This window comes from Pipra filicauda, unplaced genomic scaffold (assembly GCF_003945595.2).
Source record: "Pipra filicauda isolate LSUMZ 115617 unplaced genomic scaffold, ASM394559v2 scaffold135_size2527700_pilon, whole genome shotgun sequence".
Lineage (NCBI taxonomy): Eukaryota > Metazoa > Chordata > Aves > Passeriformes > Pipridae > Pipra > Pipra filicauda.
In genome coordinates, this window is record NW_024103829.1 from 1437311 (window position 1) to 1458034 (window position 20724).

General features: G+C 38.6%; 1 protein-coding gene across 2 annotated transcripts in view; it reads right to left on the bottom strand.

The window, feature by feature from the left end:
• Positions 1 to 9488: 9488 nt before the first annotated feature.
• The window catches only part of PLPPR4 (phospholipid phosphatase related 4), a 29647-nt gene continuing 18411 nt past the window's right edge, over positions 9489 to 20724 (bottom strand). For both annotated transcript variants that reach the window (XM_027740791.2, XM_039378352.1), the window contains 4 exons: positions 20418 to 20613; positions 17599 to 17656; positions 16179 to 16352; positions 9489 to 14223 (listed from right to left, as the gene is read on the bottom strand). In XM_027740791.2, the coding sequence (XP_027596592.2) occupies positions 12886 to 14223; positions 16179 to 16352; positions 17599 to 17656; positions 20418 to 20613 (1766 nt within the window). In that variant the 3' untranslated portion in view covers positions 9489 to 12885. The remainder of the gene's footprint in view (positions 14224 to 16178; positions 16353 to 17598; positions 17657 to 20417; positions 20614 to 20724) is intronic.

Genomic DNA, 20724 nt, shown 5'->3' on the forward strand with positions numbered 1-20724 from the left:
GGGACCACGTGTAGTCCAAGGAGGTGCCAAAGAGATACTGAGAGTCTTGTTCACACCCCCCACCCACCCCTTCTATGAGGACATTCTGACAGTTGAAAAAGCCATACTAGGAGATCTTTTTGGTTTTGTTTTATAACCAGAGATGCTAACAGAGTAAAGCTTTTGCTGTTGAAAGATTGTTTTATTTTTGATTTATTTTCTTCAGTGTAGTTTGATCCCATTCCCATTTTATTTCTGTGGCTTTAGATCAGGTCCTATCACTAATTTCTGCTCCATTCAGTTTCCCTGGTAACGTTTTATTTTTAGCATCGTAATGCTTCAGAGATCTGGCATGGAGGGTTCATTTTGAACATGAACTATTATAATTTTATTTTAAATGTTTCATTTCATGGGCAAAAATGGTAAAAACCCCAACCCTAAGTTGTTCCACAAACTATCTATAAATATCTAAAAAAATGTGACCGTATTACATGGTTAACGTTTTTATTACTTCCCCCACTATCCACCCATGGATTCAGTGGAAGATTTTTGGGATACAGGTTGTTAGACATTCATGAATTTTTAAATCTTTTGAAAATCATTATCCTTTTCTACACTAGAGGTGTGTTATTCTGATTTTTCAGATCTACTACCACAGCAGGCCCCAAACTCTCTGCAGCACAGTGATTATAAAATAATTATTCTGGCAGAAAAGGAGAAATACTTCTCTCATTCATCTTCAGCACCTTCTCTCCTGCAAATTGTCTAGACAGAAGTAAAGAAGCTGTGGAGATTGTATCTGTTTCCATTTCTAGGTTCTATTTAGTGACACATACCTGTATAGTCACCTGACTGTCTTGACTAGAACATTCTTCAGTCTCTGTAAGGAATGAGACTAGCTGAAATTCTTGGTTTGGAGTCTACAGCAATGATTGCATAATGGCATTACTGTTGGAGATTTCAGGTTTTTTTGTCTTTTTCCTTCAATATTACCTGCTTGTCCTTCTGAAATTCACACAATGACTCTGACTTAAAGAACAAATGTAGCAGTTGGTAAGAAATTTTAGGGGTTTTGTATATTCAAGTAAATAATTATTATTCATTTTAACTCTATCTCTCAACTGAGGCATTTACCAGCCTTCCCAACAAAAAGCAGTGCTTAAGAACTTAGGCTGAATTTAGTGGTAATGACAATAACTCTGCTAAACATTAACAAGGTGAAAAATTAAAAAAAACAAACAAACAAAAGCAACCCCCCAGTATGATATTCATATGATGCTTAGGGTTCAGTGATACTACCTCACTGACAAAAGGAAAAATGCAAAGTAACATTCTAAAGCTTTCAGTATTTTTCAAGGTAGTTTAGATTTAAAGTGCTGTTTGCTCATTAACAGATCAAGGACTTTCTGATTATGTCTTTCGATCAAGCTGCATAGGAAGGATGATATGTCAGAATTTATCAGCAGATGAATAATTATTTATCCTCTTATGTAGGCTCCTATTTATAGTATTTGTCAAGCAAGTTCTCTCCTAGGGATGGATTATAATAGGAGCTCTACACGGTGTGATGAAAGCCTTCCCATACCTCAGGCTTTGTAATTTCCTTTTATCTGAAATAATTGCCATAATAAGACGTAAGGTCTAAAAAGCTCTTAGGACTTTAACTGAAGGTCCTGTGCTATTCAGAAGATGCCTTGGTTACAAGCAGATGCTTCTATTTTCTAGTAATGCTGAAATCAAGGCTCTTCTATAAATGAAAAAGAACCCCTCATTTTCTCTGTTGCTAGGGAATGGTAAGAGAGAAATAATCCTTCCTCTTCCTTGAAGAAATGACCGATTCATGTCCTAACAAGTGTCACTCTCAGTATTTTTTAGTTCTGTAGCTTCATCTGTCCAAACAATCTTGACTTAGTCTGATATAGGATAGTCTGATGGGACTTAGATGCTAATAGGATCTCATCACTATCTCTTGAGAGATAAAGTGAAACAATGAGAAAATGGCTAGTTATGGCCACTGGCCCATCCCAGCTGCCATACCCAAGAGTAGTGCTAATGGGAGTTGATGGGTTGCTTTCTGCCAAATTTGCTTTTTTGATTCACACAGAGACATTTTTTTGCCTCTAAGAGTGAGCAGGAGTGAAAAGCTTTCTAAAAGAAGGAATTACTGGAGCTTACATAGTACAGAGGCTCATACAAACTGCCTGTCAGTCAATCGGATTTGACAGGCAGGAAGGAGATTGGTGACAGAAAGGGTTAGGACATTTGCTAGGCTCAAGCTTAGAACACTTCTCATTTCAAGGTTTTGAATTTTTACACTAAGGGAAGAGCTGAAATGCTGCTGCTTTCATTTGTTAGTGTGGGTTAATAATTAACCCCTGCTTGCACTCATAGTTTTGTTAGTGCTGATTTTTGTTAGTGCTGTTTTGAAGGCTACACGTGATGGTACTGCACATTATTGGCACTTCGCTTCTCTAGGATCTTTTTGCTCTTTCTTAGGGAGAGAAGGAATGGAGAGCAATCAGAATAGGTACCTTGAAGCAATATCAGCCAGCTAGAATGTGTGTCAGCTTTTGTTTCTGTAGACAAAGGGGCACAATGCTGCCGGTGATTCATACTGCTGATACAGTAGGACCCAATAGTGTCTCAATGGGCTGTGGTGTAACAGTTTGTGCTGAGTGATGCCTCTGGGGTGCCCTTTGGATATCTATACAGATTACTATCATGATCTTTCTCACTGTGTAATGGCAAACACAGGGACAGATTGTGCTTCCCAAAACATGTGCAATCTAAGAAAAAAGGAAAGTAATTATATGGTAAAAAGAAAGAAAGAAAGAAACATAACCTTTTGCATGGAGTTGTAGTTTTTGTGAGAAAAGAAGGAAGGTTATTAGGACATGGTATCAATGCTATGGTGAGGAGTGCTAGATGGTAAAAAAACTTAAAAATACTTGGATTTCCACTTTTCTAAGAGCATTAAAGGAGAATGGAAGAAACTGGAGATAGAAAAGATTTCTAGACCTCATTATCTTTAATCTGCCCATCAATCATGTACGTGCCCATGCATCTGCCATGTTTTGACATTATGTCATGTCAGGATTGCTTACCTGGGCAGAGCTGTACGTGGTAGAAACAGCTAGAAGATTCCCTGATACATACAAAGTTATTCAATCTTGACAGTATACATTTCCCCAAGATTTATTTGGTACCAGTCAATTCAGTGGACCTCAGACACTGAAAAGACTGAGCGATATGTTAGTTAACATACAGAGTTGCAGAAATTTTTAACATCCGCTATGATAAAGGATCTTGCTCTGAGTCTTCTCTGTCCCAAGAACCACTACGTGTTTTTATCTGTTTTCAGGTGATGACAGTTTGAAAAGAAACAGCATAAAATATACAAATCTTCTGTCCTTTTATCTCACCTCTTAATAAGCGCTCATTACTCTGCTATAGACCAAGCACCAAGGAGTAATAACAAGGCCAACCCAAAGAGCTTTTTTTTTAAGACTTCAGTCAGAGTATTAATACTTAGGAGCAGAAGACATAGATTTGAGCTTTGTGTTCAGTGGAGCGACAATATAGTTAACAGAGATGTGGTGTAATATGTTCCCATAGACCAACATTGCTGGGCCAAACAGCAGTCCTTTTCTCTGCAACGGGAAGAGTCACCAGAATCAACTAGATTTCCAAATGTGTATTTGGAAAGAATATGTTAAAAAGACATATACTGAAAGTACTTTTAACACTTTTACTCTCAAGTGATACATCCGTGATATTCATATCCAGAGGCTTCCATAGGTAGTTCTATGGTATTGGTACCAGAGGTGTGTAAATATTGCAAATATCTGAACTTCTGGATTAACAGCATCTTAACTGAATTGAATTTCCTGTTCTGGAAATATGAAAGAACTTTTCATTAATGCAGGAAACAATTACTGCAGTCTACATAAGGTCAATTCATGCTTCTTAGTAGAAAGCAGCATTACTGTGTAAGCTGCTACAGAGTACCATTATGCAGTGAAAACCGTGTAGGAGTACCTTTAAATGGAACACTTTATTTTTGTCTCACAGAAGAGAGCAAAACTGAATAATTTTCAAACATATCATTTTTTTCCTATTTAAGTGATAACATCAGAATTCTACCAGGAACTGGCAGCACTCAGTAAGGATTAATACACTTGCAGGAGATTATAGCATCTGCCAAATGTCATCTTTGTGCCCTAAATATAATAGAAATAACAGATATTACCTCTCTGTCTCTAATTTATTATACTACTACTTTGTTTTATGTAGTCCAATCTTTCAAGGAAGTGAGAGTCAGGTGGGCTCAGGATTCAATATATCAGCTATATATCAGTGCTAAACTCTCTCTGGATAATGTAAAGCTGCATGTTGCCATAATTTAAAAGCAGAAATACATTTGCACTTCACTATAGAATTATAAATGAGATACTGACAACCAAAAAATAATGTTTTAGCCTTGCACTGTTGTCATTATCATTTTTTCTAAAAGTAAACTTAAAACACCAGTTTCTGCAGTGATTTAGACAGTGGCTCATTTTTATTTGTTCGAAGAGTTCATTGATTCCACATAAAGCAGTTGCAGTGTAGGTGAAACAGGCTGCTGTGTCTTTACAAGGCTGGTGCAAGGCTAGCTATAATAGAAGATGAAATGTGTAGTGTTGTAGTGTATTGTTCTGGTAGCTGGATTCCTTATGTACTAGAAAAGTACCATCAACTAAAATAGGAGAGATGGTCATGCATTAGAAATATGGAATTTGGACTCTGACAAATAGGTATAAAACCCGCAAAAGTAAAGCACCCTTTACATTACCCTGGAGGAGTAATGTTTGGATAAGAAATGAGCAATCAGGCATTGCAGCTTTCTTCATTTTTCAGAGAATGCAAAGCACTCTGGACATCAGATTAAAGCTTCTGAATGATATTTAATCCTTAATTTTTTTTGAGTTTTTTATCTCTGGTTTTCCACTAGTTATTAAGTTCTGTTAGAAAATATGCTAAGTCTGTGCAGCTATGTTGTATTATATATAATAATTGATCATCATTTATCTGTTTCAAATTTGAAATTCTTCTTGAACAAAGAAAATTAGATGCAGTTTGTGGTATACTGCTGATCCATGGTTTGTGCTCAGTGTAGCAGTGATGCAGCATATCTAGCAGCTACATTTGTTTCTATGGCAGCAGATCTCTTGCTGTGTCCCTCCACAGGTTTTCCTTTATGACAGACTGTTTATACGGTCTAACACAGCTTAGTGGCACACAACTGCTACTGCCCAACTCACCATCCTTGCTAAAAATCCACTCAGTGAGCTTGAACTGGCAAAATACTCCTCTCACAAGTTCAGAAGTCTTTTAGTTGTGTTAGTTGCATGTCCAGTGTTGGATTAGCTACCCTTCCTTGTTGTAATTTTCAAAAATTTTAATCTTGAATCTCAGAAAATATTCACATAACTTCTGTATCACTTCACAGACATGCTCGTACCAGTTCCTTAGGTTTCTCCCCTGCCCCTTCCCAATGACAAGAGCTGAAGGGCTTTGTAAACTAGTCACATTTTGTATCTTAACTATGGAGGAAATAATTTTACAGTGACCCAGTCTTCAATTATTTGATGAATAATTGAAGAGGGATTAAGAAAGCACTGATTGTACTAATTAACTGCCTAAATGTGCAAATTTAAAAACTGTGATTTTGTTCTTTCGGTACTGCTTGGGTTGGAAAACACCTTAAACTTTCTCTTGACTCACTTTCTTTTCTTGGATAAGTTACAAGTTGGTGGGGTTGTTTTTTGTTAACTTGTATCTGAATTCTTCTACTTGCATCACAAAAGAGGTTAGTGAATGGAGGACTCCTTCATAAATCTCATTAAAAATGAAGGCATTTTAAGAAACTTCTTCCAGTGGTCCACCTTGGTTTAGGAGGTTAGACAAGGCTGTAATCTGTTAGGCGTACAGAGCTCACAGCACATTTGTTTTGTGTTACCAACCAGAACATGCCATACGAAGTCTTAGCTGTCTTGATCATTTAAACTGCATGCTTCTCTTCCATTTTTCTGCTCATTATTAAATGGTGGAAACCTCATTGTCTCTGACAGTAAACCAAGGCATTAGTTTGTCATCACACCCATAGTAGTTCTCAGGAAACTAAAACCTAGAAGTGACCAAAGCCTGCAACTGTTCTCCTGCCAGGGTGGTGCACACTCAGTGTTGGGAGATACAGGATGTTGGAACTGCTTCTGTGAAAACTCTCCCCTCTGATAAGAGTGAGGATAATTGTCTCAAATTATACAGAAAGATAAGGAGTATCAGAGGACATTGCAACTCACACTATCCAGAGGTTTTAGCTAATACTTCTTTTGGGCCTGGGATCGGATTTTTCAGACCCTGATGATGCTCTGTAAAAAAAAGTGTACACTTAACATTCTGCTAAGTATCCACACCACTTCTGGACTAAAGCATACAAATATCAGGGTGACCAGCCCAAAGGATGAGTTACATAGGTTGGGCATAGAACTTCACATGAATGTGTATGTGAAGGAACATCAAAAGAATGCATATTGAAAAATTTGATAAACAGAGATTGTACTAATTGAAAAGAAACATTATAGCTTGTTTTAGGGAAAATTTAAATACAGGTATTGTTTGCAAAGAATTGATTCTATTGTCATATACTTTACAGGTAAACATGCTCCCAGTTGTGTGATGTTACTCACTTAGCAGAGCTAGTCTTCTAGCCCCTGAGAAGGGCAGGAACAGGCATTGTAATCCACAAGCTCAGTTTGAAATAGGAACAGAAACTGTTTGAAACAGGAGCAGAAACTGTTTGAAACAAGATCACATTGCACTCAGATATGCTCCAATCTGCTCTGAATGATTTGGTGAGAGAGCAGAGCTTTTCCCTATGCATCATTTAGTAGCTGCAGAGACTTGACAGATCCACAAATCCCCATGACTCTCATTTCTTTCTGAGCTGCACTGAAAAAGTAATATAGTAGGAAAAACTGAATGACAGTTGGCCTTTGAAGGTAGGGAGAGTTTGGGGGGGGATAATTTTTTTTCTTCTTTTTCTCAAGCATGAGAGGTGCTTTCTAGGGCTGAGAAGACTTGCTTTAGTTCTGGGTAAGTTTTCATCTTAGCTCTTTTTTTTTAGCAGGGCTATGCTGATAAAACCATTGAATATGCAAGTTTCCTATTACCCTTTATGGCAAAACCACTGGAAGAACAGATTTCATATATGGGGGTATAACTAAATGCATGCCTTGCCACAACTTGTTCCTTCATTTAAATTATCTGTTCAGCTTTCTCCTTCTAAACCCTGGCTTTAACACGTTAACTTTGTGTTGTGTGTTTGTATGCACATGTATGCAGCTGAAATTCCCTTACTTTCATTTTGAATGTGCAGTATGGAGACACTTGCAAGCTTTGTCCAGTATTTGATACATTCTGTGATGTAAGGTTTGTGAAGAGATTTTATTCATGATTTTATGAACCAGGATTCTAATGCTTTTAAAATATTCCTGCCAAATTAGCTGTGTACTGATCCGTTACACAAAAGGTCTTCATAAATCTATACCAAACTGATTCCAGTAGTGTCTTCTCTTACGCAACTTCTTATATGAAGACCTCTGAAGATCTTTTAAAACCCCCCACAAAACAGATTTAAGTTTCAGTTTAATCAATCATACTTTTGAAAACTCCTTTGCATGATCAGATATAGTCATCAGTCTGGATCACAGTGAGGTCTCAATGTGTGACAGTGTTGCTGTAGCCAGAATGGTTTAATATGACAAGGTTTGTCAGTAGAGGTAATTTCTCATAGAATCATAGAACCAGCTGGGTTGGAAGGGACCTCCGAGATCATCTAGTCCAATACTTGATCCACTACCACTGTGGTTACTAGACCACGGCACTAAGTGCTATCTTAAATCAAATTTTATAATATAACCTCTACTTCAAAGGTAACCCTTCAGACGGGGAGTTCTTTTTTAGCCTAACTTTAGATGTTTAAAATGTGTCTTTTAAAATATTTGAACTGATTGTCTAGGCCCCTTTGTCATTCATGGAAAGAGTCATTCCCAGAGGAGAACTCATTAGATTTGTATTAGATGTCAGCTTTCAGCAGTCATACCCTCGCCTGCTGTTTTACTCTCTTGCACTCCTTCTCAGGGTCTCTCTGACCCATATCTGGGACAGCGCTGTCTGTAGCTTTCCCAGGCTACCAATACATGTCCCAGAGGGTGGGACACCATAACCTTGGGCCACAGCCCTCATTCTTCACAAGCTTCACCCAAGGCATTGTCTGCTGCAGCCACACCAGCATCTGCTCCTGGCCAAAGGAGAGGCCTCTCCTGAAATTGGCTACTCCTGCTGTGGGGTCAGGACATTCTCCTGCCCCAACTATGCAAAGAGAGCTCCTTTAGTCACCACAGAGGGAACAGTATGATAGCTGTACATACACTCCTCTTTCTTTGAGAGAAGACATAGCGTTTTTTGATTCTGTACTGCCTGAGGGCCCCCATCTTAAATTGTCATGAAAGTCATGGGACAGGGATTGCCAAGTGACCCAGATCTGGAGCACAGCTTGGGGCGCTATCAGTCCATCCCCGCGTGCCTTTGCAGGGAGCACAGCACATGTGTGACATTGCTGAACTGCTCAGCACAGCAGTGCCTGGCTGGAGGCAGCAGTGACAGCAGCTGCCCAGTGCCACCCCAGCGTGGCAGTCACCTGCTGGAAGGACACACAAGTGTAAAGTGTCAGCCTGCACAAAGGCCCAGGCACGGGTGGGAAAAGCTTCTCATAGTCAGTTTGCTGTGCTGCCATGCATTGTAGGGGCTGTGTGTCCTTGTGGTCCTTGTTATGCCATTGGCAGTGTTGGTGCATGCCTCAGCTACAGCCATGCCTTCCATCCCAGGCACTTAGGGGCCTGCTGTTGCCCTGTTTCAGGGTGTTAAAAGACAGGCTTGGAGACAATCTTTGCTGTTTGCCTACCACATTACTTTGTGTGGCTTCTAGGTAAGAATGCTTTTGACAGTATGCTGTTACACATATCATTTTTCACTGTTGCCAGCAAAGGGTGTATGTCACCTGCTGACTCCTGCATCCTAACTTCTTCCCCTGGGAGAGCCCATCCTCTCAGGTTTGCTCCTGACATCTGCCCTTGTCTCATTCACAAATCCAAGGTTGGCTTCACCATATCTGGCAGCTCCACCCAACGCTAGCAAAGTGTTTTAGATGCATCAGGGATTTAGCAATGCAGCTGGTGCTCTGGAATGATCTAGCAGACATTCCCAATTCACTTGCTTTCTTTTCATATAAAATGTTTTTTAGATAGAGACAAACTTGTTCGGACACTGCTTCTTTGAACTTCTTACCACTATGCAACGTCTTGAGGTTTCCCATTGATGACCATTTTTACGTCATGAGGTATCTGATACTGAAAAATAATTTGGGGAGGAACAAAACTTTGCTTCACCACAGAGATGACTAAACATCAATGAGGAATTTTATCTTTATTTCATGATGTTAGCACAATAAACTCACACAGTAGCATTGATCTGTACTTATTTAACAAAATACATTTATAGCAATTTACAAATTCTTTTCCATTTGAAAACATTGCATAACATTTTATTAAACACAATACTTTATATAGAGATTTCTCATTAAAAACATATTTTAAGTATTTTCTTTTCTCAGTAAAGCACAGCCTAACAAAGAAATTCGTGCCTGTTAGCAAGTAAGAAAATCAGAACACTAAGAAGATGTCACCTGTCAATTTATTTGAGTAATTTTCAAATTAAGGTACCAGTGGAATGTAAACAAAGAGTAATTTTACAAAAGGCTCCTTATCAAATATACATGCAGAGGTCTGAGTTCCAATGTATATATTATTACATTTCTGCTCTCTAACGTAATATAATTTGATAAGCCATTATTAAAAACAGTAGCCTTTGGCACTTTGAGTAAAAAAGAATATATCAATATTTATGTATAGAACACAATTTCAATGATTACACAAGAGCTTTAAAATCTTTTCTTAAGAAATAGGAAACCTTAGGAAAAATATTACACTGCACTTGAAATAGTGCAGCAAGTTTTAGAGTAATAAAAGCAACACATATGCCAATATATCCGACTAAAACCAAGGAATAAAGAACAAACACTCCCACCAGGAATCCTGCTGTTTCCAAAACAGCTAAATTGCCAGAGGGAACATTTTCTAATCTTTGCTTTATTGCCATTATTCTCCATTTCAATTTTCCATTATTTCCAGGTTCATCTACTTATGTTCTTTTCCCCTGCACTTACAAACTAACAAACAATTGCATCTTATTTCCCTGCATTGATAGGCCAACAGTGTTTCTGTCTTACCCATTCCTTTAAAGCTAATCCTACCTGCTTTATCATGTACCTAGACTAAACTAAAACCAAAGTTTTTAGTTCATGTTCATGACAGTCCAAGTGTTTGTAATTCCTAGGCATCTTGTACAAAATTTGATATTAAATACCAAGGACTAAATATTCATCCTTTTGAAAAGAAAAAACAAATCCTGAAAATGCTAGAGTCTGAGAACTTATTTCTAAAAACCTACTTTTTTTTTCGTTTTCCCCTGGTATCTATGATTATTTTTCCCAGCTCTGTGCCTTAAAGTGTGTCTTCAACATACTGTGCCTTTAACGTACACAATATGCTGCAAGCCTCCTGGGTAGCTTCTTACATGGAACCTGCAGAATACTTTCTCCCACTCATTGTAAGTATGATGGGATCGTCTTTTATCACTAGCAGAGAGAGTGTGGTCATTTCCTTAAGGACCAGCTCTCATCCACAGCACTGGGTGATGGGCAGGTGAGGGAAGCATTGCTTGGCACATTTGGCTGACAGCAAGCCCTCAGCTAAGCCTGGAGCACCTGTAAAACTGGGAAGGTATATAAAGCTTTCCATTGACTCTCAATCTTTTCTTCTATACAAACACCATCCTGATATTTGTGAAATTACTTAGGGTTAGGGTTGGGGTTGGGATTTTGTTTTGGTTTTGAGGTCTTTTTTGGGTTAGGTTTTTTTTTTTGGTCTGTGTGTTGTGCTGTTTATCTTCTTGAATGGGGTGATTCTTCCTTCTACCTCCTACTTGGCTGGGGTAGGGTGGGCTTTTCCTTAGAGTTCTGTGGGGTAGGGTGTGTAGACAGGTTCTGACTATGTAGTATGTATCTGGTTCTCTGATACCCTAAATCAGAAGAGGACTTCAACCAGAACACTCCCCTCAAGAAGCCAGAGAACAGACCTGATCTGCTACTATTTATTCACTGAGGAGACTACTAAGCCATTCCCTCCCCCTCCTAGGGGGTCTAGAAGGTGTCTGATAGTAGTTCTCTTTCAGATAGAAATAGGAGAGAATGAGGAACTGCAGTGGGCGAGCACTGCCCCGGCTTCCTTCATGGTTTAAGTCAGAGCTAAATGTAATGAGACACTTCTTCTGGCATGCCCAGGACATGCTATGCTTATTCCTTTCAGAGCTTACCCTTTCAATAATTTTTGGCAATGGAGATTTTTAGCAGGCAAGTTCTTTCATTATATTCAAAGCTCAATTTACTAAAATATTCCATGTTCTCTCAGGTGCAGAGACTTTCATATTCTTAAGTGGCAGTGGTGGGAAAAAAATATCATGCTTAAAAGGCTCTGGAGGGTGTCTCAGGGAGGTGAACAGTAGTAGTGGCACAACGCAACACTCATTCAGTGATTTTGCAATATGAAGGCATTCCATTTTTTAAAGCGAAGCACAAATCCCCTAAATGATGGTGATTGGGGTGAAACTTGTCATTGTTCTTGTGGCATACTAAGCAAGTGAGGTGAATGACTGCTCCTAAGTGTGAGCTGCTGTATTAATTCCTGTCTCCTTGGAAGCTGGTCAGGAAAGTGGCTGTTTATTTTTATTTACTCGCCTTTCACATTCGCACATCTTGCAGTTATTGGTGTCCTACATTATATGTTTAAAAACTAATAAAAACACGGACGGGTCGCTGAAGGACAGAATAAGAAGTTTAAAAATGTAAAATCTGAATTACTTGTAGTACTTGATAAGACCCCTTAAAAAACATAATTTAAAACAATTCTACAAGTTAGCCCACTAAGAAGCAGCCTCTTCATTAGTAGCACCTGTTCTTAAACAAAAGTTGAGCAGTAGCAGCAAACTATTCAAAATAGATAGTCATTCCATTCTAATGGAATGTCACCCACACATTTTTTGTTGCAGTAGACATCTTAAAGAACTACACAAAACCTTTGCAATCTTTGAATGTGACAGATCCACTATAACAAAGCTGTAAATATTTCCTACGCTAAATGAATGCAGCCAGCATCATCATAGTATTAGCAATATTACTTTTAAAGTAACTGCACATCAATATGTCATGTTTGCAGAGTCTAATAAGTATGCAATTTTTCAAAACATGTAAAGTTATCATCAGCACCATCCTGTATTAAAGATTTGGTGCAAATTCTGCAAAGGTGAATATATAACACTGATACAGCCTTTGCTGTGAAAAAGTCAGTCAATTTTGGACACAAATATAAAATAAAAAGTTGGCACATTCAGGAAACACAGTATCTGTGTTCAAGACCATTGTTTTGATTGACATCATCACCCTCAGATAAATGTTTTGAGTCTGAAGAAACAAGCTGCATGAAAATGTTTCACATTAGTTCTGGCATTGTGCTTTTCCCCCCACCACATGCTTTCCACAGGCTCATGCACATTGCACATCAGCAGCGCTGGGCTGCTGGTCAATAATTTGGCACATAAAGGTAAATATCAGCTCAAAACAAAGAGAGCAGAACCTGTGTCAAGATGTGCTTACTTTGTGGTGGTATGGACCAGCGGATATGTCTCCTCTCATTCCTTGTATGCTCGTGTGGGGGATGTACCTTTATAGAAGATGTTTCTGGTATTCTCTGGACTGCTCCCTCTCTCAGGGATTAAAATGATGTTACCTTTTCTCCGAAGTGTTGAGTCCCGGCTAGAAGAAATGGACAGAGTCTCTGAGCCAATCTCACTTCCCTCCACTGGTGTGACTCTTATCGTGGTGATACCATGATGGTGATGCTCACTGTTATCTATGTTGCTTCTTTTCCTGTCACCTGACCCATAACTGTCTTTTAAGGAGTCACAGCTCTCAGAGTCTCTGTTAAGATCATTTAGCTCATATGTCTGACGGAGGGTGACTTTTTCAGGACCTTTCCATTTCCATGACCCACTTCCTTCTCCTTCTGATGGCATCTGAATTACAGGTCTGTTATTTTCTGGATGGGCCTCAACTCTAACAATGCTACTTGGCTCATGGTCTGTCAAGGTTTTGTATCTGATGGCTCCTGTACAAGTGACTGTGCTTCCCTCTGAACCCTTTGGACTGCCCTGAAGCACTCCTTGCTGCTTAGACATGGCTATTACTTGCATGATTCTTGGCTGGCTATTGCTTCTACATGCAACACTCTTCTCAGCAGCTTTCAGCCATTTAGCTCTAGCTGAACTACTTTTGGGTGATGTGTTCACGTTCTCCTGAGTCTCTTCAGGAATATGTACTAGCTGGGATGAGCCAGGACGTGACTGGATAGAGACCCTCGGCCCACCAGAAAGACCTGAGTTGTTACAACCTGGTACACTGCCAGGCTGGATTTTCAGGTATTGGCCAGTTGGGCCATGATGATCACCATTTACACCCACTCTGGAGGGTTCTGAGCTTGACCTCATTTCGATAGCCCTTGGTGGTGACTGGCCAGATTCGGTCTCTATTACTTGCAGTGACAACTTTCGACTTTCATTCTTGTTCTTCCACTGGGAAAGCAGCTGTTTGGAACGGGCAGAATCCATCGATGCGTGTATTGTTGCATTTCGTCGTGCTGGATCTTCCATGGATGGTGTGTTGACTCTTGGCAAAGTGTTGCTGAAAGTAACCATGTTTTCCTTTCCCATTGGGCTTCGTGGTGTTATTATTTCTACATCAGCATTCGCTCTCTTGAGATTGGTCAGAGACCCTGAATCTCTGTGGTTTCTATTCAGGATGCTTTCTGTACGGTGAGAGACAATGCCATCGCTGCCGGGACCATTTTTACCTGGCAGGATTCTGTTGGCATCTTGACTGAGGTCTGTCAAAGACCTTAGAGCTTCTCTGTGAAAATTCGGGTGAAACACATTTTCATCACTTGGTAAGAAGTTCCCCACAGCATACAGACCCTGATATTTGAAGAGAAGCATCAACAATCAGTTATGGAAAAAGACACATTTTAAGTTACTTTAATTACATTCTTTTGCCTTTAAATAGACATTGAGTGACATAATTACTCCTGCTAAAGTGACAGAGTATGCTCACTTTCCTCACTAATATATCCTTAGTCCAAATTCTGTCCTCAATCTGGTACATCTGGATATGTATGAAGTTGTCTCACTAGGATAACTAGGGCATATAATTCATGGCAACAAACAGTTAAGGAAAAGATTTAGCCTCCATGAGTTTTCTTCTTTTTATCAAGCAACAGCTGCAGCCACAGAAATAACATTTTGTTAGGAAAATAACAAAATAGATGTTTGCAGTCACTGAGGCAAAGCTATTTTACAACTATACCATTGTCTGCTTTGATTTACTGAATCTTGTAATGGCTTGAGTTGTTCTCTGCTGTAACAGATTCTATCCTTTCTACTGCATAATAACCATGTAATACAATACCTACATCACAGAACAATTTATCAACTCTAAATCAATTGCTTTCCAAGCTGTGCAGAACTGTAATAAGATTTAGTTATACAACATTTTCTTAATAAAAAGACTCTGCGAAGGAGTGACCCTTCCATGAAAGGGTCAAATACCTGACTCAGTCACTTGAGTTACTTGCTCTTTACCTCTTTTCAGAATTATCTGCATGTTCACGTTATTTCCCCTCCCCTTCCTCTTACTGGTGAGTAGTTTTCAGGGCAGATTTACAGAATACTGTGTATCCAGGACAATGTACTCTGATATATGTTGTCATGCAACAGTGTAAGAAGACCTAACAAAGCATACTTGTTTGTGGATTTCAAACATGGGAACAACAGCTCCATTTATGAGAGTCTACAGCAGGTTCACAATTTGAAACAATATTCTCAACAGAGTGCCGTTCTGCTCACAGTGCAATCACAGAAACGACTTTAGTAGCTCATGGGGTTTCTGTTACTACTGTGGCTGCTGTTTCTTCTGCCACTGTGAAGACAGTTTTTCCCCTGGTCACCTTTGTAGACCATCTTCATGTACCTTAGGTTACGTAATCACAGAAAAAAGGGGACAAGAAATGAACTTATTTTACTATTATACTAAAATTCATCATTGAATTCTCAGGGGTCAAAATCATCCCACTGGCTGCTTCTGTTCACCTGCCCACAGTCGAGCACAAATGGTGTCTGAAGAAGCTCTGATTGCTCACAGGCACCTGTACTGAGCAGCCAAGGCAGCAGCACTCCTGCTGGAGACACTTGGAGAGCAGCAAGCAAAAGCAAATGCTTCACAAGCTTCCTACTGGTGGATACAAACAGGCCTATCCTACACACTTCCTAACAGGACCCTTCCAAGGTGCTCCATCTGTTTCAACCCAGTACAGAGGAACAGCAGAGGAATAATCCGATTTGGCCATCCTTTTTCCACTGCATACTAACCCTAAGAGCTCCAAAGAATCACGAGTGTATAATATTGCCTTTAATTTCTTGTAGGTTCAGCAATTTACTCAGCTGAGTTGCTGATACTAATTCAACCATTTTTTGAGATCATAAATCTAACACTGGCAATATAAACTCAGGTCAGCAACAAATACCAATTAATCCAATATTTTTCTTGTGTTACGCTTTTAAGTGTGGAGTAGAAAAGATGAGTATTTTGAAGTATTTAACAAAGCACATAAAGTTAGAGCTGTTTCTGTATGCAGTGCCAGATGACTATATTCCACTTTGTGCACTGTTACTGGACTTTTTACTAAAATATATATTTGCTTTTTCCTGTCTGCTTTTAGGGTGATTATCCTTAACTCATCATCTTCAACACATTTTGACTATATTTATAGCTATGGAATGTGACCATGATGAAAGTGTTCATAAAAATACCAGTACTCCTATTACAGCCTTATCAGTTTTATTTGCTAAAACTTAACTATGACTATTATACTTACCAAATAGAGAGCAATTCCTCCTCCTATGAGAAAACCACAGTAAACATCAACTGGATGATTCTTATACTGGGTGATACGAGTCAGACCGCATATAATTCCACAGATGATAAAAGCAAAGACCAAGAGTGGTTTCAGAAGTTTTGAAGAGTCTGTTAACGTAGAATTGAAGTACATCTAGAAAAAAGAAATAAATGAAGAAGCAGTTGAAGAAACTTAAATTTACCTAAGAGGGTATTAATTTCTTGCATTGAATGTTTCTTTCACACACAGATCACTATTACACAGTAATAACACAAATAATCAGTTTAATTTTATTTTACAGCCCTGTTAAAATTTGCTCACTTGCTGTTGAAAGATCTAAAATCACAAGGAATGGATTTCCAAAAACACAGGCAGCGTTGCTCATTGACATCAATCAGGATAAGGATTTTATGCCTAAATACTGTTCACAGTCAGCCTAAGTGTTCTGTAAATGTGACTAAAGAGCCACTGCTTGTGAAATACAGAAGCCAGATGTCATGCCAGATGAAAGCAATAACCTGTTCTAACAAAAGCTACCACCAGATGCTTTAGAGAGCCATTTCTCAACTGAGGACCATAATGTCAGGGAGGTCACAAAAATTATGTGGAGTGGTTCATCAGTATTATTCCAAATTTTGGCCTTTTCCTGGGCAGAATAAATACTGGCAAGCTTCCAGTATGTGCACAATTTCTATTACCTAATGTGATTAGCTGTCACTGGTTTTTTCCTCTGATTTTTACTGCATGAGTGATGGAATTTCGTTTTAAACTTCAAGTAAGTTGTCACTTGTACAAACATTGTAGGCCATACTGGTCAGATGTGGAGAATCAGCTGTGATTGCTGCAGCACATCCTACAGTTCTCTGCTAGTGACTGATGGGTTTTATTCACTTGCATTGCAGGTGCACCTTGAAGGCCCCTGGGAGTGATTGTGCCATTTCATCCAAACTGCAATTCTATGGAGGTCAAATCAAACTACATCACATGAATGTGTAGCCCTTGATGCCTCAAGTTTAAAAGCAGAGAATCAAGGAAGACAGCAATAAAGAAAAGGCAGCATGCATAAAGGGTAATTTGAATGGTAAGTTAATATATCACTCTATAAGACAGATAAACACTGCATTTTATATGTGGATTATATGAAGCATCAAATATACTTTAACATTACACTTTCTATTGCTTCTTAACAAAGGATGTGAAGCAGTTGAATCTTTTCCTTGTTTTTTACCAGCTACAATAAAACCAGCTCTATTAGTAGTTTTATTTGCTTTCAAATTGGGAGGATAAAAACTTACATCCACCCAAGATATCCAGGCAACACACCATCTTACAATATACAGCAAATTGCTTTCTGACTTTTGTCTTGTAAAAAGGAAACTGAACAGAGTTAGTTACTCACCGAAATGTACACTGCTGCAAAGGCTGCCAGGGTGGCATGTTGAGAAGGGAATGACTTTCTGCCAAGGAAGGACAACCAAATTATGCTTCTCAATTCAAATTCATTGTGCTAGTGCTCATTGAAAAAAACACTGGGTGGTACAGTCATTTTCGTCTTACACTTCCTAAGCAATATGTGATCTATGAGTAACATTTAATTTCTAATTTTTTTTTCTGTATTCTGGAGAAAGAACCAATGTTAATGAAATGCCTTTATTTTGAAGTAAATATTTACTGTGAAATTCTTTTTGTGTACCGAGTGAGTGTACTAAGAGAGCAATGGGAACAAGGTACAAACTGCTTTATTGATTCAGAGAAGTATCTGTAAGTTTATTTCCAAAAATATCTTTCCATATAAGTACCTAAATATAAAACTTATTAAATGCATGAACTTCGATCTTATGATTATTCTCATTGACTTTACTTTGACTCTTTTCAAAGTAAGAACTCATATACTTTGATAATCAGGCCCTAATTTCATGCAACTGCATTCATCATGTTCATGCCCCTGCTCTGTTGCTTTAATAATGGGGGGATGACAGGGTGACATTCTTCTCAGAGAGAGGCAAACTACATCTTTATTAGCTATTGTCTTTAGGTTTATTTTTATAACATGACAGGAGTGAATGGAGCACAAGAACATGGAGAGGGTATTTTAAAAATAACTGGGTCCCTTCCTGATGCCCAGAACAAGAGAATAAATGAAAATGTGTCCAAAGTCTGTAAGACAGTAGGCCATATCAGGTCTACTCCTGAAGTTGCTGAGGCCCTTCTGCTCCCACTGAAAACCTGCAGACTTTAATGACGTGGACTGGGTCTTGAGTCAGAAACTTCAGATATGAAAATTAAAAAGTGAAAGCTTAGCTTCTACTTCTCTGACAAAAGGAGGATTTGTGTAATTAGAAGCTACAGAGAACCATCACATGAGCCTGTCTAACATTTTAATATTATTCTTATAGACCCATTTCAATCCTCTAAAAACAACTAAAGAAAAGTGATGGGAATACGAAGGAGAGATTTTCATGCAGTAGAGGGAAAAAAAGCTGGGGGTGCATTCAGTAACACTGTTCTACAGTGGACATCTAGATCATAAAACTTCTGTGACCTCTGAGCTCTAGATGCAGTGAGGATGCATAGCCATTTATATCTGTACATTTATGTCCTTAAAATGGTATGGACAATGTAACATGCTGGCTGTCTTGGTGAAGAAGTCACAGCAGCAACTTTTCACCTGAGAAAGCTCAGCTTGGGATAAACACTTGAACAATCCTTGGCTTCACAGATGGATCTTGCCACCCTAACTGGGCTCCATGTACAGCCATTTTCCCAGCAACACCTGAGTTAGTTTAAAATAGCAAAGACTGAAGCACAGCCCTTTAACTTCAAAGACATTTTTTCTGCAAAGCAGCAGTCTACTTTCTGAATTTCTTTCCTATGCATTTTGCCTTGTCTGTTCTACATAATTAATTGGCAGTCAAAGATGTGCATGTAGTTCAGTGTGAATGCCGCACACTGCTGACCTGAATTTGAGCCCATGGCTCCAGCAGACTCATAACTCTGGCCAAGATGAAATCTGCAGGGTTCCTTTTTCATTTCTAGAGACAGACCTAAATTCTTCCTTTTTTTTCCTCCCTGAACAAACCTTTCACAAATAGTATCCCTGGGGAACAAGTTCAGGGTTGAGGACCGAAAAGAGACATGAAAAAAAAGTAAATGTTTATAATAGCTAATCAACTCCTTTACTCTGTGCAGGTTTTAGTGAAGCATAAATCTACTTACAGTCTCTGTGGAACTAATGTGTAGATTTGATTCTATGAACTTTAGTACCATTCAGAACTTAACCTTAATTTGATGGCGTTTTTATGGATATAAGGTGTGTCACTACGCTACAGTCAATTTTCTCTTTATTTTCTATTCCTATGCTTTCAAGGCAAGCATAGACTAAATGCACTCTCTGAACTCTCTAATGGTGTCACTGCTTTTGTTCCTCTATTTGTTATCTTTAAAATGAAAATAATTCAAGCTAAAAATATGTAGCCTTTTTGTATGGTTCTGTATTGAAAAGGTGAACAAAGGTCTTAAAGAAAACACGTCCTGAACTCAGATGACAGTGTATCACTCTAATGCTCATGCATGAGGATGTGTAGAGGGAGAACAAGGAAGAGAAAGAGTCATACTGAGAGCCATACTATGAGTCAGAACATCAGAAATGACAGAGGATTCTGAACAGAAATGACTGAAAAGGTTCTTTGATGATAAATAGAGGGAAAGATGGACAATAGGGACCACTGGATATTTGGGGATGCTGCAGAAAAATGATTTCATGTAATCAGCTGGACAATTATGTGTTCTTCTCTATACTTTTCCTAGGGGAGTTTAGAGGCAAATTTTTGGAGCCAGAGTTTCTGGGAAGTACAAATAAAAAATGAAGGCCATTAGGAATCTCAGAACGAGTCCCTTACAAACTCCGATTACTGAAGTCAAATTAACCTCATGGACTCGAGAACTTATACTATAATTCCTACAGTAGATGCTATACATATTAATAATGGTATAGGAAATTGTCTCCTTTGAAGGAGCGAAGACAGATGCCCACTGTTAGACTAATATCTTTAAAAAGAAAATTGAACATCACTAAAAAGACATTTATGCACTCACCTTTGTTATAAAAAACTGACAAACTCATTCAGACTTAACTAGGAAAAAAAATCTTGAAATTGGGACAGAAAATAAAAAATACATGAATACTTAAAAATGTAGACAAATAAGGATAGAACCAACCTTCCAGCATTGATAATATTGAGATCAGCTCCTGAGCAAATATCTTCCACAACATATGAATTCTCTGAGCAGGATACATTTAAGGATGTATAGTTAGGCTTGCAAACAGTCAAGAAATATGGTGCCTGATATCCTGTTGATAGCTGTATAATATCAGTAACAAGAGCAGTTGCACAAAGACCAAACACATGAACACCTAGGAAAGAAATCAACACAGCTTGTTAACTTTATTATATGCATTAATTAGGTTAATTAATAGTGCAAAATGCATTCCACAGAACTCTGTTGGCTTGTGTCACTAAACTTG